The sequence below is a fragment of the Zingiber officinale genome, chromosome 7A (assembly GCF_018446385.1).
Source record: "Zingiber officinale cultivar Zhangliang chromosome 7A, Zo_v1.1, whole genome shotgun sequence".
NCBI classification, from domain to species: domain Eukaryota; kingdom Viridiplantae; phylum Streptophyta; class Magnoliopsida; order Zingiberales; family Zingiberaceae; genus Zingiber; species Zingiber officinale.
Genome location: NC_055998.1, coordinates 62812814 through 62830686, shown reverse-complemented (window position 1 = coordinate 62830686; position 17873 = coordinate 62812814). Strand labels below are relative to the sequence as shown.

The window sequence follows — 17873 nt, the reverse complement described above, 5'->3', positions numbered from 1 at the left end:
TTCCAGTCTGGTCTCACCTATGTACCTAATTCATTCTTTCGAATTCCCTACACTGAAGTAATTAAAATTGTAAAAGTGAATCATCCCATGTACTATGATGTGCTCTGATGACTTGATAAAATGTGATCCTAGAGGTGGTAAAAAATTTGGAACACATAAAAAGTCTTGTTCTTTAGTTGATCGTAGGTGAGTTAATAATATCAATCTAACACAACCATTAGGGTTCTTCTCAAATCTATCACAACCTTTAAAACATCAAATCTGGCACAAAAATATCAAATCTAGCAGCACAATATATGTTTTTTTGTACTAAAATATAGCATATGTCAAATATCAATTTAGTTGCTGTTAAAATGATGACATGGCATCCACTAGCACTTTGTCAAGTAAGCAAGTTCCACAGTTCCCGTTCACCTTTTGCTAAATTTTTCACTTACTTTTATCAAATCTAGCACAACAAATGTAAGTCTGATTAATCTTACTATTTTATTAAAAATCTAGACCCTTTACTAACTAATTTTGATGAAGTCCAAAATTAAATTACGTTAATGTCCTTTTTTTTCTTTTCACACTAAAAATAATTTTAAGACTTATTTGTAATTTTCTCTGGTTATTTTTTATATAAAAATATATCCTATTATGGTTACCTTTTAGTCTCATATCTTAGGATTGGCGACACCGTGAACGAAAAAGCTTCGATAAATGCCTTGAACAGACGACGTTAGAAAGCATACCTTTCTTGATAATTTAATATTTGATATAAAAAATTAAATTAATTTTTTACGAGGGAGAGTCGCCCTTGCATTGCACTACTGCATAGGTCTAGCGCACCCTTACCAAGTCCAATATAGAGGCCTGAGTGTTAGTTAGAGCCCTAGAGCCAATCATTTGATGATTGTATAGACTCATGTATATCATATTCTTGTTTATTAATAAAGGCATTTGTTTGGTTATTATACTTATTTATATTAGTGCCAAATAAACTAAGTATAATAGCGTCCTTGAGTAGAAGGTTCATACCTATATCAATCGATTAGTTGAATCGATAGTGAGATGATATAGGGAACACTACTCTAAATCATTCCTAGTCGAGTATTAGCATTCAGGGACAATGTTAATACAATAAGACTAGCATGTAGGTCAGCTCGATGACTTGATCTCACAAGTCATGGATATAGAGATATCAAGCTGACACATGGGTATGCATTAGAGAATGTATACTGAATGACCCGCCATGAGAAAGTATCATGGATCGTTATATGAGTGTCATATACTTTCTCATGTGGCTATTAGTATGACTATTAGTCCTTAGACCTGAAGTCACCATGGATCCCTACATAAGGAGTTATGTACTTTGGTTTCGTCAAACGTCACCCGTAACTGGGTGGACTATAAAGGCGATTACTGGGTATGTAACGAATTATGCAGAGGGATGTGAGTGATGTAGATGGGATCTATCCCTCCCATATGACGGGAGCGACATCGCTATTCTTGATAGAGTGAGACCACTAAGCGCATGGCCATGCCCAAATGAGTCAACATTAGATGTTGAGCTCATTTGATCGAGTGAGTCTACTTGGGTTTAAGATTTAGATTGCTTAGAGGATAACCCGGTCTATGCCTAACATTGATCAATCTAGATGTCTAGGATAGAAGGACACTTGTCATATTTTGTGAGGAGTCACAATTAGTAGTCACAAGGTGATGTCGGATCTCGACATTCTTGTAACTTGGGTAGTAATGATGTGTTGCTAGATACCGCTCGTTACTTATGCTCCTAAATGGGTTTAGGGCATTGCCAACGTTACAAGAACCTATAGGGTCACACACTTAGGACAATTAGGTGGAGATTAGGTTCATATGATGAACCAAGAGGATTAGATTCATTTGATGAATCAAATTGGATTAAGAGTAATCCTAATTGGGCTAACTTGAGTTCGACTCAAGTTGATTCATGTGTTAAATGAGTCTAATTTAGATTTTGACTCATTGAATCAATTTAATTTAATGAATTAGATTCATTATATTAAGTTGGCTCGAATCAAATGGTTGGATTAAATCCACCATGGTAGAGATGGAGTCAAGTTTGACTTGACTTGAGAAGAAAGACCAAAGGTCAATTTTGACTTGACCTTTTTGCCACCTCATTGGTGAGTTGGCATTAGGTGGACCAATAATGATGTTCCACATCATCATGGGTGCCACCTCATGGAAGTAACAAAGCCACTCTCTTAATGGTTTCATATTAATTGCAATTAATGCAATTAATGTGATTTTATGGTTTCATATTAATTGCAATTAATGCAATTAATGTGAATTTTGAAATGTGGCCGGCCACTTGGTTTTTGGGTGAAGAAATTCATTTTTCATTCACTTGTGTGCATCTTCCTCCTTCTCCCTCTCAAGCTCTCCCTCTCCCTCTCCTCCCTTGGCTGAACCACATAGGTGCTAGCACACCTTGGTTTTTGGTCATCTCCATCTAGTGTGTCCGTGTGGATACTTCTAGAGGACCGGCGCTTGACGGTCTTGAGATCCGGCATCATTTGGACGAGCGGGAACGCGAAGGGCATCGCATCAAGGGTAAACACTTTTTCCTCATAGATCTAAGTAGTAGATCAGTTTTTGAACTCGTACAAGAAATAGTTTTTCGAATTTTTATACGAATCTTTGCACGGATCTATGGCTTTGGGTCCTTCGGGGTTTCCGCGACGCGAAAAAGCGGTTTTCGCGGCTCGAAGAACCTAACAGTGGTATCAGAGCCACGTGCAAAGACTTGTACGAGTTAGTTTTTGGTTTTTGGAAAACAAAAAGCTTCTGTGATTTTCTGTAAAAATTCAATTTTTATGATTTTATGGGTAATTTTTCCTTATAGGCGAAGCACAAGTGTCTCGGCACTTGTAGGCTTCATGTATCGGGAAGAATTTTCCCAAACGACTTCGTTTCGACCCAAAATCTTTTGGGACAGCGGACTCGGGTGCCTTTAGATCGCAACGGAGCAACTCACGATGGTTAGATCGTGGGTACTGCCCCTAACCCCGCAAGGGGATTTGCTCCGCGATCGCACCCGAAATCGCTAAAAACGAACCCGTCGGGAAGATTTTTCCGAAACGGTAATGTCTCGGCCCAAATCGTTTTGGGACAGCGGGTTTAGGCGCTGTTGGATCGCAAAGGAACCCTCGCGATGGTTAGATCGCGGGTAGGGGCGCTGCCCCTGGCGTTCCGCGATTGCGCCTGAAACCGCTAAACGGGACCGCCGGGAAATTTTACTCGTAAAATTGTAAAAATTAATTTTAAAATTATAGAAAATTGTGAACAATATATAATTTTGAATTATATATATTAATTTGTGATAGTCATGGCCCAAAGCCCAATATGATTGGTTGTGTTGTAATTCATAATACGGCCTGCGTGCCGTGATGTGTTTTCGCGTGTTGTATTTATTTTATTATTCGCGACCTGCGCATCGTGCCTCGTCTTTTATTCTTGTTGTAAATTGGATTTAGACTCGAATGTAACTCGAGTTTCAAATTGTAATGTACAAATTGGAGCGGTGGAGGGTCCACACGAGACGGAGTTCCGAGGCGGGCACGAGCAACACAAGGTGGTCAAAGGGAGGCGCTTGGAGAAGCTGTTGACCAATCGATCTTCTCATTGGCTTGAGAAGATCGTAGTAGGGCCATGACTAAATCACAAATAGATTAATTAATTAATTATTATGTATTTGATGCATGTTTAATAATTAATTAATTAATTAGTGTCTTAACGATTAGATTAGATCTAAGTCGTGCACATGATGCACCCTTGCGATTAGATTAGATCTAAGTCGTGCACAAGATGCATTCTTCTCGATTAGATTAGATCTAGATCGAACCAACTCTAAAATGCCTAACCGTGCCGTGATACCTATCACTACCTCGATCACATGTATTGTTGAATCTGCCAAAGCAGAGCAATACATATTATCTTGGTAGGGTACGGAGGGACAATCTTGGTCCCGTCTATCAACGCATGGGTGAATAAAAACTCAATTAGATTGAGTATTCATAGTTACTCGGTTGGATCGAGTCGACTATAGGCATTCTTCCAATAGTTGGAAAGATAGGTCAAAATCACATCTATATTAACTCTCGGGCGTATTAGCCAAAGCTAACTCGAGTTTTAATATAAATGCGGATATTGATTCTATAAACAAGAGTTGCATAGAGATGTAATTGGTAATCGTTACCTACCGATCATACTAAGCCTTGGGCGTATTAGCTAACTCAAGGTTAGTATGATGTGGATCTTGTCCCAAGAATTATAGAATTCGATGGGAGCATCGTTTAATTAAAGGCTAATTAAATGATTTTTAAAGAATATGATATTTATTTCGCAAATTTTTCATTGTAGATAACCATGACGTCGAACACGAATTCCTTCTCCTGCGATCGTCCTTGAGAAGGACAAGCTCAACGGCGGACTGGTACGGGAACTTGAGAATAGTTCTCACGGCGTAAGTTATGCGTTGGGCGGCCCATTCAGGAGCTCGTCACGCGATGCCCGGCAAAGATGCTTACAGAAGCATCGAGGCGGCGCGTTAGATGTGTCTGTCTAATGCTCGCGACCATGAACTTCGAGCTTTAGAAGCAACATGAGTTGATGGGCGCTTTTGATATGGTTGAGCATCTTCGCCAACTATATCAGGCGCAGCATGAGAGATTTGAGATCTCGAAGCCTTTCGATGCAAGATGTCGGACGGGGCTCTGTGGGTCCTTATGTACTCAAGATGATTGGAGTGCATAGAGAACCTCTGGTAGGGTTCCCACTTGGCGGGCGGACTTGATCTTGCGGTCCTTGGGATAGCTATAGTCGATTCGTTCTCAACTATAACATGAGCGAGATTGACAAGCCACTGCCGAGCTACTTAGTATGTTATGACTACTGAGATTAACCTTAAGAAGGTTAAGCCCGTTCGATGGTCGAGCGTAAGAGGCAAGCCCAAAGGCGAAGGAAAGTCGAGCGAGGCGGCAAGCTTGAAGCTAAAGGAGGGTCGAGGATGCTACTGTTTCCCTGCGGTCGACCTGGAAGAAAGCTGAGGTATACTTGGAAGATCTTAAGAAGAAGCGAGTGAGACTTCCACTTTAGGTATGTATAGAAGTCAATATATCTATTTCTACATCGTGGGTATTAGATCTTGGATGTGCCTCTCATTGTCTTGATGTGCGGTGAGAAATAGCGAGCATTAGCGAAGGCGAGGTGGACCTACGGTAGGCAATGGAGCAGTTCTTCTTTATTCTTTGTAGGAACTTATCACTATCTACGCCCTCGGGCTTGTACTAGATTTAGATGATTGTTGTTATGTGCTGCTCTTACTAAGAACATAGTTTCAGTTTCTTGTTTAGACAAGAAAGGATACTCTTTATAATAAAAGACAAATGTTGTTACGTTTATTTGAAGATATGTTCTATTGTAGTGCACCTCTAATAAACGGACTCTATATTCTAGACCTTGAGAGCCCTATCTATAACATTAGTAATAAGAGGTTCAGTCGAATGACGTGAACGAACATACCTGTCGGCTTGGGTCATATAAATGACTTATCGACTCCATAAGGATGGTTTCTTTGGACTCGTTTGATTTAGAATCATATGAGATATCGAGTCGTGCCTACGAGGCAAGATGACCAAGACCCCTTTAGTGGGCATAGCGAGAGACTGATTTGTTAGGACTCATACATAGTGATGTATGTGGCCCTTTCGATGTCGCTAGGAGGTTATAGATACTTAATCACATTCATTGATGATTTTAGTAGATACGGTTATGTGTACTTGATGACACGTAAGTCAGAATCCTTTGAAAAGTTCGAAGAATTCAAGAATAAAGTGCAGAACCAACTTGGCAAGAGTATTAAGGTACTTCGATCGGATCGAGGTGGTGAATACTTAAGCCGTGAGTTTCGTGACTACTTAGGCGAGTGTGGGATTTTATCTCAACTCACTCCTCCTGGAACACCACGGTGGAATGGTGTATCCGAAAGGAGGAATCGTACCTTATTAGATATGGTACGATCTATGATGAGTCACAGATCTTCGACGTATCTATGGGGATATGCTCTGAACACGGTAGCTTTCATACTCAACCGAGTTCCGTGATAAAGACACCGTATAGGATATGGATGGGAGATGCCGGTGTCTTTCGTGAGGATTTGGGGTTGTGAGGCTTACGTTGGACGTCAAGTCTCGACAAATTAGGACCCAATCCGACAAGTGCTTTTCATTGGATATCCCAAGGAAACTAAGGGATATTACTTTACATTCCCAGTCAGACAAGGTAGTTGTGGCAAGATGGGGTCTTTCTAGAAAGAGACTTTGTTTCTAGAAAGACTGGAGAGCGTTCGATCTTGAAGAAGTTCGAGATGCGAACAATAGCACTCGATGGAAATTGAACCGGAACCACAAAGTGTTGTGGATGATGTTGTTCCAAGGTGTTGAGGAACAACAACCGATTCAAGTAGACATACCTCTTTGCAGTTTGATAGGGTACGTCGTCAGCCCGAGAGATACTCATTTCTCTTGTCGACCGTGATGACATTGTGCTCAGAGGATGAGTCCACCACTGTCGGGAAGTTGTGATGAGACGATTAGAAATGGCTGAGGCCATTCTCGGGTGGAATCTTCGATCGATGATGTGATCAAAGCAGTTTGGTTTCATCGAGAATGAAGATGAACCTTGTGTCTGAAGGTTGTAGAAAACATAGTTGTCTTCCTCGTATTGTATGTGGATGACATACTACTCATTGGGAAGGACATCCCTATGCTTGATCTGTCAAGACCTGCTAAGGAGTTGCTTCTCGATAAAGGACTTAGGTGAGGCATCCCACATTCTTGGATACGGATCTATAGAGATAGATCTAAGAGATTGCTTGGCTAAGTCGAGTGCAGTTGACGAGGTACTCTATGGTTTGCCATGAGAACTCGGGATTTGCTGATGTCACATGGCGTGAGTCTTTCGAAAACTCAAGGTCCCTCTTCAGAGGAGAGAGACCGCGTGGATCGATCCCTTATGCCTCGGCCGTAGGATCGATCGTGCACGCCGTCTATGTACTCGACACGATGTCTCGTATGCTTTGAGCGTGACGAGCAGATACCAGATCAGGTGAAAGTCATTGGATAGCGGTTAAGAATATTCTTAAGTACTTAAGAAGGACTAAAGAATATTTCTTGATATATGGAGGCAATGATGAGCTAGCGGTAAAGGGTTGCAGTGATGTGACTTCGGACCGATCAGGATGATTACCGATCGCAATCGGGGTTCGTGTTTTGCTTAGATGGTAGTGTTATGAGTGGCAAAGTTCACAGTAATTATAACGCTTCCATCTCATTCGGAGATTATCGATAGAGGAGATGTGAAGATTTGCGAGTACTACAGAGGCTAACATCGCGGATCCCTTGACGAAGGCTTTGGCACAGAGGAAGCATGATGGTCACACTAGGTCTTTGGGCCTTAGAGCCTATCTTGATTGCACTAGTGTTAGTGGAAGATTGTTAGTTAGAGCCTAGAGCCAATCATTTGATGATTGTATAGACTCATGTATATCATATTCTTGTTTATTAATAAAGGCATTTGTTTGGTTATTATACTTATTTATATTAGTGCCAAATAAACTAAGTATAATAGCGTCCTTGAGTAGAAGGTTCATTACTATATCAATCGATTAGTTGAATCGATAGTGAGATGATATAGGGAACACTACTCTAAATCATTCCTAGTCGAGTATTAGCATTCAGGGACGATGTTAATATAATAAGATATAGGTCAGTTCGATGACTTGATCTCACAAGTCGTGGATATAGAGATGTCAGTGACACGTGGGTATCGTTAGAGAATGTATCTTGAATGACCCACGTGAGAAAGTATCGTGGATCGTTATATGAGTGTCATATACTTTCTCGTGTGGCTATTAGTATGACTATTAGTCCTTGAACTGAAGTCATGGATCCCTACATAAGGAGTTATGTACTTTAGTTTCGTCGAACGTCACCCGTAACTGGGTGGACTATAAAGGCGATCACTGGGTATCGAATTATGCAGAGGATGTGAGTGATGTAGATGGGATCTATCCTCCCATATGACGGGCGACATCATTATTCTTGATAGAGTGAGACCATTAAGTGGCCATGCCCAAATGAGTCAACATTAGATGTTGAGCTCGTTTGATCGAGTGAGTCTACTGGAGTTCAAGATTTAGATTGATTAGAGGATGACCCGGTCTACGCCGCATTGATCAATCTAGATGTCAGGATAGAAGGACACTTGTCGTTATTTTGTGAGTAGTCACAATTGGTAGTCACAAGGTGATGTCGGATCTCGACATTCTTGTAACTTGGTAGTAATGATGTGTTGCTAGATACCGCTTACTTATGCTCTAAATGGGTTTAGGGCATTGCCAACGTTACAAGAACCTATAGGTCACACACTTAGGACAATTAGGTGAAGATTAGGTTCATATGATGAACCAAGAGGATTAGATTCATTTGATGAATCAAATTGGATTAAGAGTAATCCTAATTGGGCTAACTTGAGTTCGACTCAAGTTGATTCATGTGTTAAATGAGTCTAATTTAGATTTTGACTCATTGAATCAATTAATTTAATGAATTAGATTCGTTATATTAAGTTGGCTCGAATCAAATGGTTGGATTAGATCCACCATGGTAGACGTGGTCAAGTTTGACTTGACTTGAGAAGGAAGACCAAAGGTCAATTTTGACTTGACCTTTTGCCACCTCGTTGGTGAGTTGGCATTAGGTGGACCAATAATGATGTTCCACATCATCGTGGGTGCCACCTCATGGAAGTAATAAAGCCACTCTCTTAATGGTTTCGTATTAATTGCAATTAATGCAATTAATGTGATTTTATAGTTTCGTATTAATTGCGATTAATGCGATTAATGTGAATTTTAAATGTTGACCACTTGGTTTTGGGTGGAAAAATTCATTTTCATTCACTTGTGTGCATCTTCCTCCTTCTCCCCCTCTCCCTCTCCTCTCCTCCTCTCGGCGAACCACATGGAGAACTAGGGTTTTATCCATCTCCATCTAGTGTGTCCGTGTGAATACTTCAGAGGACCGGCGCTTGAGATCGGCGTCCCTTGGACGAGCGGGAACGCGAAGAGCATCGCATCAAGGGTAAACACTTTTTCCTCATAGATCTAAGTAGTAGATCAGTTTTTGAACTCATACAAGAAATAGTTTTTCGAATTTTTTATACGAATCTTTGCACGGATCTACGGCTTTGGGTCCTTCGGGGTTTCCGCGACGCGAAAAAGCGGTTTTCGAGGCTCGAAGAACCCAACACTGAGATACTAATTTATGTGTATTCATGCATTATATTACACCTGCAATGCGTGTACGCGATGACTAATTTTAATAATCAATATAAGTATTATTAAGACTTTAGCTAAATTGATTTTGATCAAGGTTCTTCGTTCACTCAACCTTTTTATTATACCTCTGGTATGTCATATGATGATGTTCCCACGGGATGTCTAATTGGCAAGAGGGTGGCAAACTAGCTACAATGGACAAAGGATCAATTCCCGATGAGTGCATGCCCTCGGGAAAAAAAATCTCTCCCACCCCCTAGTCAACTTAGCGATAGGCTATAAAATACCCTATGATTTATCTCCTTTCACATAATCTAGGGACAGACTATGAGGAGCGTCTGAGGTGAGCATAATCACCTTTTGCTACAATGGTATATCGTATGATCCATCATATTATAGATTGATGTGTATCTTTATTCTATACATGTACCACTTCATATTTCAATGATATTAATCCAAATCTAACTCTTAGTGGTGAATCTAGACATATTAATAGAGATGTGACTATGGAGTTAATGATCTTGGGAAACTATAGAATTCATTGCATAAGTATGCTACAAGAACCAATGCTCATCTGATACGCAACATTCCTTTTGGATTTAGCAAGGTGGTCAAGATTCTCGAAATAATTTGCGGCCTATATTTTACAAATATTTAATGGAAATAATGTTTTAAGATATATAGTTACAGTTAAAAGTAAATAAGTACCCAAATCATTTTGATGCAGCATGATACGGTATTAAATTTGTATCATTTCAGTCAAAGACTAGAGTACTAGAACTGCTTGAGATTTTGAATACCTCATTAAGTTTTGGCAGGTCCTAGAATTGAATATATTTGTAACAAGATAGGCATTACAATATTTTCGAACTAGCATGAGCAGAGTGTTGGGATTAAATTGTAAAAAGAATAGGCTCAATTATAATTTAACAGCTTGAAGCAGATAAATGTTAAAAAGAACAATTATAATAATAACTAATATCAAGGTAGAGGAGACTAACCTATGCATAGAATAAACCCTAATATTATCCTCATCACACTCAACAATTATGTTAACTATGTAGAGTAGGAAACAACTTATTGACAAGGCAGATGATACACATGAGAACATAAAAGAAAAGTAATGGTTCTCAAGTAATATTTACCTCTGGTCTCGAATCAAGGACTCCCTTAGACATGCCCACATCAATACACCATATTCTATCATTATATTTGCTGCAGAATTACAAATGATACTATTATAGTAGTCAGAAAACTCAATCATAAATTGATCATATGTTCAATTTATCACAATCCATGTCTGTTCATTGAGCTGTATGAAAGTTTATATATCGCATGTTCAACTAAACTATAACTGGTGATGTCATACCTATTTACACCGCCAAATTGTGGAGTATGTCCAACTACCATACCTTTTGCACCTAAAGCTTCTAATGTCTCTTCCAGTATAGAGGATATCTATGAAGATAACAAAGCATAAAAGGTGACCAAAACATTAAAACATAAGATTTTTAAGATTTTTTTTGTGGGACAATTTGCCTGCAAACTGTGGTACTTTGTATCTTCTGAATCTCTTGAGTACAAACGGTTCCAGACAACACTATCATAACCTCTGGTGGCAATGAAGGGAAATGCAAAATTATCAGTACTTTCACTTGTGTCTCTCATCCAAAATGATACTTCTTCATTCATCTTCTTAATTCCATATGCAACTGTACAGATGCAAACACATTATCCCAAATAATCAAACTAATAGTTAATCTTTGTTCTCTGGTTTGTCAGTAGTACAGAAGAAAACAGTTTAATGATGACCCAAATTCAGGCACATGCATTATGAAATGAAACAAAGTTTTCATTCAAATAGTAGAAACAGAGTCCTCGAACAAAGGCATGATGTGTATTATCTTCATCTAATGACAAATACACTGCATCTTGGAAAAAACGTGAGTACTTTGACATTATGCAATACATGTCTGTAACCATTTACGTGTGTAAATGGTGGTAAATTTAACAGACTATTAAGCATGAGAATATCTCTATGAGATTGGTATAGTACTAACAAAAGAATCAAACCCTATGTAAGCCACAGATTGTGATCGATCAGGATCTCAATACCTAGGCATATTGGCAAGGGTTGAGCCATACAAGAGTGGAGCAAATAATATCTGTAGTTGATGAATTGACACAATAAATCGCATCAGTGCCTAGAGTACGACTGTAGAAGTAATGTGTGATCTCTATATTCATCCTCACACTTCCTCTCTTTTCACCATCCCTTCCACCTCATTTTCAAAGGTGGAGACCCAGACATACTGCGTAAGGTATAGTTGAGGTTCATTTATCCTAAGAATATTAGGGACACGAGAACAATGCATTTAGAAATCAATGGAAAGGGCACTCAATATTCTCCATGGCATATCTAGAAGCTCCTAACGGTCAAAATATTTAATTTTGAAGCTGCAAGTTGATTGATTAGCAAATGCATTGCTCTGCATTGAAGTTGATAATTAAAGTGGTCCAAATAGTCCACCTAAACAAATTAAACATACAATAAAGAAATTTGGATCAGTCAGTATTTGATCATTTGAAACCAATTCTTAATCAGACTTGACTGCTCAGCATTTCTAAGTTTGGGACTGAATTGAGGATCAATTTAACCAGTTGTTTCACGTGAAACATCAAAACATTGACCACATCTGCCAAAAACCCTTTTGGCTCTGCAACTGCATAGTGAACACATGAATTTAATCACTGATTCTAAAAGTCGAGCATTGAAATGAACATTACTATATTTTCTGTGAGTGTCAATTCCCACTTTTAGGTATGAATACACTAGATGTAAAGCCTTTCTATGTTGATAGTTAAAATATTTTAACAGTGAGATAAAATGTAAAGCACTTTCGGCAGCTAGGCCTGGTATGGGCCTTTTCCACTTCAAGCAATCATGTTTTTATCAAAGCTCCACATACCACTCATCTCTTAGATTTAAAATTTTAAATAATTTGGAAGGTTTTCAAGCAAAGGAAAATATGTATTATTAGAACCATCAATTTGAGTTGGACTCATCGGGTTGGCCCACCCTTCCAAATAATATAATCGGATAGGGTTGAATTTTATCAACCCATTTAAAGACGGGTCTAGGTGGGCTAACCCCCCTCGGTTGCGACCCACATGGGTCGACCCACGACGAGCTTGGGTTGGCCTACGGATTGAGAAAGAAAAATTCTCCAAGGAAATTTTTTCTCAAATAAACAAAAGAAATAAGAACGAGAGATTTAGAGGTGCTCCTTTTGTACAATTAAATTTTATAAAAATAAATAAGAGTTTCACTCTTCATTGAGGAAAAACTTAATAAACCATAACCAAACAAGTACTCCAAATCATTAATCCTTCCACAATTCCCTTATAGAAACAAATCTCCAAAGACAATAAACACACAAAAACCTACTTAATTATGGTATATATATATATATATAATGATTTGGAGTACTTGTTTGGTTATGGTTTATTAAGTTAAAAGGCTAATTTATCAATTAGCCTAGTTATAGTTTCCTTAAAATAGATCCCTTGTTTGTATATAAAGGGGTCTTACTTTTCAATAATGTATGTATTCTTTTTATCTTAGTTTACATAGTATTATAGCGAAATTTGGGTTCGCGTCACTACTTTGTTCTGTCTGTGTCAAAAGTCGCCTCCCACCGGTGCTTTTCCTTCTCTCGATGGCCATCGACTCTCTTCCTTCTCTCGACGACGCCGCCTGAGTTCTCTTCCTTCTCTTGACGGCGACGTCCGTGCTCTCTTCATTCTCTCGACGGCGCTGCCTCCCACCGGCCTCTCTGTCATGCCACTCTGATTGGCAATTTTGTTTTAGTGTTGCGTTCGGTGTTATCATCTAGAACTCGTAGATCTGTTCGTGTTCAACAAAACTCGTAGATCTGTTCGCGTTCAACAAAGCCAGTCACCGCCGTCCCTTCTTCTCTTGTTTGTTCGCCTCATACACCTGCGCATCAACTTGACAGACGCACCAGGTCGCTTCGCTTTCGCCTACTACCTCGGCGTCTCCACTAACTTCCTGGTCAGCCACTTTGTGATCTTTGTGTGCTTCACCAAGCTATTCGCACAAGGTGTTTGCCAACATCTTCCACCTGATCAAACATCCCTTCAAGAAGTTCTTTGGCGAGTACAACCTCTTCGACCAGAAGCACAAGTGCTCTCCACCAATGTCTCCAGCAGAGCTTAATCGCCGGCCACATCTCCAAGGGGCTTTAGAGATACCACACCCAAAGCTCCAGTGAGCAATAGCGGTCGTTGTTCTCCTCATCGAGCAATCGCCATCACTGTACTTCCTGCACGTAGTTTCCGTGCGCAGCCAAAAAAGCTGACAAAACAAAGCTCTCCTCTTCCAACAGCGTCTTGGACTTTCTTCGGCAGAAATTAGAGAAGCCTTCCTTCCTTCCTCTTTTATTTGACTTCTTTTGGGATAAAATTTTATGGCTGAAAATAAGGCTTCTTTTGCGATGGATATGGTACCAATGATATCTAAAATCATGGACTATAAGCTAAATGGTTTGAACTATTTGGATTGGAGTAAGATGGTTCGTCTTTATTTACGAAGTATTGACAAAGATGGTCATATGACTGATGACCCTCCTCAAGATGATTCAAAGTAAACATGACTTAGAGAAGATGCTCGCTTGTTCCTTCAGATTCAGAATTGTATTAATAGTGAGGTAATAGGTTTGAACAATCATTGTGAATTTGTTAAAGAACTAATGGATTACTTGGAATTTCTGTATTTTAGGAAAGGAAATCTCTCTCGCATGTATGAGGTTTGTAGAGCATTTTATCGTGTGGAAAAACAAGATCAACCTCTCATCAATTATTTTATGGCATTCAAGAAGACATATGAGGAGATTAATATGCTTTTGCCCTTTAGCTCTGATGTGAAGGTTAAACAACACCAACGAGAGCAGATGGCTATTATGAGTTTTCTTGCTGGCCTAACTCTTGATTTGAGTTTGCCAAATCACAAGTTCTCTCTAGTTCTGAGGTCTTTTCTTTACAAGCTGTATTTAGTCATGTTCTTCGTACAGAAAATATTACACCTGTTTCGCTAAATAGTGCTTTGGTGAGTCACAATACTAAATATATACCTGGAAGAACAACTAGTCACAGTGGAAACAAAGGAGGTGGCTTATATGACTTTGAAACTCGAACACCGAATTCGAATAGTATTATATGCAACTATTGTCATAAGCCAGGTCATACAAAGTTTGAGTGTAGAAAGCTACCGTATAAAAATCAGTAAAAACACTTAGCCCATATTGCATCCACTAATGATGTCTCTGATAAATCAGTCCTTATCTCTGCAGATGAATTTATCAAATTCTCAAAATATCAAAAATCACTAAAGTCTTCATCTTCCTCTATCACTGCTATTGTTGATTCAAGTAAACAAAACGCATTTCTTCCCTCCTCTTCCAAATGGGTCATTGATTCTGGTGCCACAAATCATATAACAGGTAATTCTAGTCTCTTTCTATTTTTCAATCCAAAGATAACACTCCTACTGTTACTTTAGTTGATGGGTCTCTATCTTGTGTTCGTGGGTCTGACACTATCAATCCTACTCCTTTGCTTTCTATCCTGTGTCTTACATTTACTTAATTTATTTTTTAATTTACTCTCTGTTAGTCAACTAACTCGTAATCTTAACTGTTGCATCTCATTTTTTCCTAATCATTGTTTATTTCAAGATATTTTGATGAAGAAGATTATTGGTAAAGGACATGAGTCTAGAGGTCTTTATATTCTTGACACACCACTCTCATATTCTTTTGCTGGCTCAAGTAGCACCTCTTCGTTCGAGGCCCATTATAGATTGGGGCATCCATCTCTACCTTTGCTCGAAAAGCTTTGTCCACAGTATAGTAAGGTGTCTTCATTAGATTGTGAGTCGTGTCAGTTTGTAAAACATCATCGTCTTAGTTCAAGTCCTAGAGTAAATAAACATGCTACTATTCCTTTTGAATTAGTTCATTTTGATATTTGAGGTCCTTGCCCTATTCTATCTAAATCTGGTTTTAGATATTTTGTTACTTTTGTCGATGATTGCTTTTGTGTAACCTGGTCATATTTAATGAAAAATCGTTCTGAGTTATTTTCTTTGTTTTGTGTCTTTTGTGTTGAGATTAAAACTCAGTTCAATACATCCATCTGTATTTTACGAAGTGATAATGCTAAGGAGTATATGTCCGGTTTATTCCAGTCGTATATGGGTCAGAATGGCATGCTTCATGAAACCTCTTGTGTTGGCACTCCATCCCAAAATGCTATAGCTGAACATAAAAATAGGCATCTTCTTGAAACTGCACAGACCCTTTTATTTCAAATGAATGTTCCCAAACCTTTTTGGGTTGATGCAGTGTCTATAGTATGTTTTCTCATTAATCACATGTCATCCTCTGTTCTTCGTGGTAAGATCCCTTACAAAATCCTTTTTCCTAATAAGTCGTTATTTCCTATTAATCCTAGAATATTTGGTAGCACTTGTTTTGTTCAGGATGTTCGTCCACATGTCACTAAATTAGATCCCAAGTCTTTGAAGTGTATCTTCCTTGGTTATTCTCGTTTTTAGAAAGGTTATAGGTGTTATTATCCTAGTATTAATAAATATCTTATCTCAATTGATGTTACATTCATGGAAGACACACTTTATTTTCCATCCTCGCCAATTTCGACTCATCAAAGGGAGGATGATGATTTGTTGGTATATTCTTGTTAGCTAGAGCCCTAGAACCAATCATTTGATGATTGTATTTTGGACTTATTGTATCATATTCTATATTAATAAAGGCATTTGGTTTTTGGTTATTATACTTACTTATATTGGTGCCAAATAAACTAAGTATAATAACGTCCTTGAGTAGAAGGTTCTTACCTATATCAATCGGTTAGCTGAACCGATACTGAGATGATATAGGGAACACTACTCTTAATCATTCCTAGTCGAGTATTAACATTCAAGGACAATGTTAATGCAATAAGACTAGCATGTAGGTCAACTCGATGACTTGATCTCACAAGTCATGGATATAGAGATATCAAGTTGACACATGGGTATACATTAGAGAATGTATCTTGAATGCCATGAGAAAGTATCGTGGATCGTTATATGAGTGTCGTATACTTTCTCATATGGCTATTAGTATGACTACTAGTCCTTGGACTGAAGTCACCATAGATCCCTACGTAAGGAGTTATGTACTTTGGTTTCGTCGAACGTCACTGGGTGGACTATAAAGCGATTCTTGGGTATATAACAAATTATGCGAGAGGATGTGAGTGATGTAGATGGGATCTATCCCTCTATATGGGAGAGACATCGGTATTCTTGATAGAGTGAGGCCACGAAGTGCGTCCATGCCCAAATGAGTCGATATAGGATATTGAGCTCGTTTAGTTTAGTGAGTCTACTTGGGTTGAGATTTAGATTGGTGGGAGGATGACACGATTACATGCCTCGCGTTGATCAATCTAGATGTCTAGGATAGAAGGACACTTATCATATTTTGTGAGGAGTCACAATTAGTAGTCACAAGGTGATGTCGGATCTCGACATTCTTGTAACTTGGATAGTAATGATGTGTTGCTAGATACCGCTCATTACTTATGCTCCTAAATGGGTTTAGGGCATTGTCAACGTTACAAGAACCTATAGGATCACACACTAAGGACAATTAGATGGAGATTAGGTTCATATGATGAACCAAAAGGATTAGATTCATTTGATGAATCAAATTGGATTAAGAGTAATCCTAATTGGGCTAACTTGAGTTGGACTCAAGTTGATTCATGTATTCTATGAGTCTAATTTAGATTATGACTCATTAAATCAACTTAATTTAATGAATTAGATTCATTATATTAAGTTGACTTGAATCAAATGGTTAGATTAGATCAACCATGGAAGAGATTTGGTCAAGTTTGACTTGACTTGAGAGGAAGATTAAAAGTCAAGTTTGACTTGATTTTATGCCACCTCATTGGTGAGTTGGCATTGATGTGGACCAATGATGATGCACCACATCATCATGGTTGCCACCTCATGGGAGTTACTAGTGAGTGCCACCTCATGGAGTTTACATTCCCTCTTTGATGACAACTTAATGCATTAATGAGGGGGTTACATTTGGGAAATGTGGTCGGCCACAATTTGAATGAAAATGGATTCATTTTCATTCAAGTGATTATTGTTGCATCTTCTTTCTCTCAAGCTCTCCCTCTCCTCCTTCCTTGGCCGAACCATATAGGTGCTAGCACACCTTTGTTTTTGGTCACCTCCACCTAGTGTGTTCGTGTGGATACTTCTAGAGGAGTGTCTATTTTGACACTCTCGAGATCCGGCACCGTTTGGACGAGCGGGAACGCGAAGGGCTTCGCTACAAGGGTAAATTTCTAAACATGTAGATCTAAGTATAGATCTAGATAGTAAACTCGTACTCGT

General features: G+C 38.8%; 1 protein-coding gene across 7 annotated transcripts in view; it reads right to left on the bottom strand.

The window, feature by feature from the left end:
- Window positions 1-17873, bottom strand: part of LOC122001443 (shewanella-like protein phosphatase 1) — an 86157-nt gene that overhangs the window by 15487 nt on the left and 52797 nt on the right. For all 7 annotated transcript variants that reach the window (XR_006117370.1, XR_006117371.1, XM_042556188.1 and 4 more), the window contains exons 6-8: window positions 10907-11079; window positions 10737-10825; window positions 10513-10582 (exon numbers count right to left, since the gene is read on the bottom strand). Coding sequence is in view for 5 of the 7 variants with exons in the window: in XM_042556188.1 (XP_042412122.1) it covers window positions 10513-10582; window positions 10737-10825; window positions 10907-11079 (332 nt within the window). In the remaining 2 variants the exon portion in view is untranslated. The remainder of the gene's footprint in view (window positions 1-10512; window positions 10583-10736; window positions 10826-10906; window positions 11080-17873) is intronic.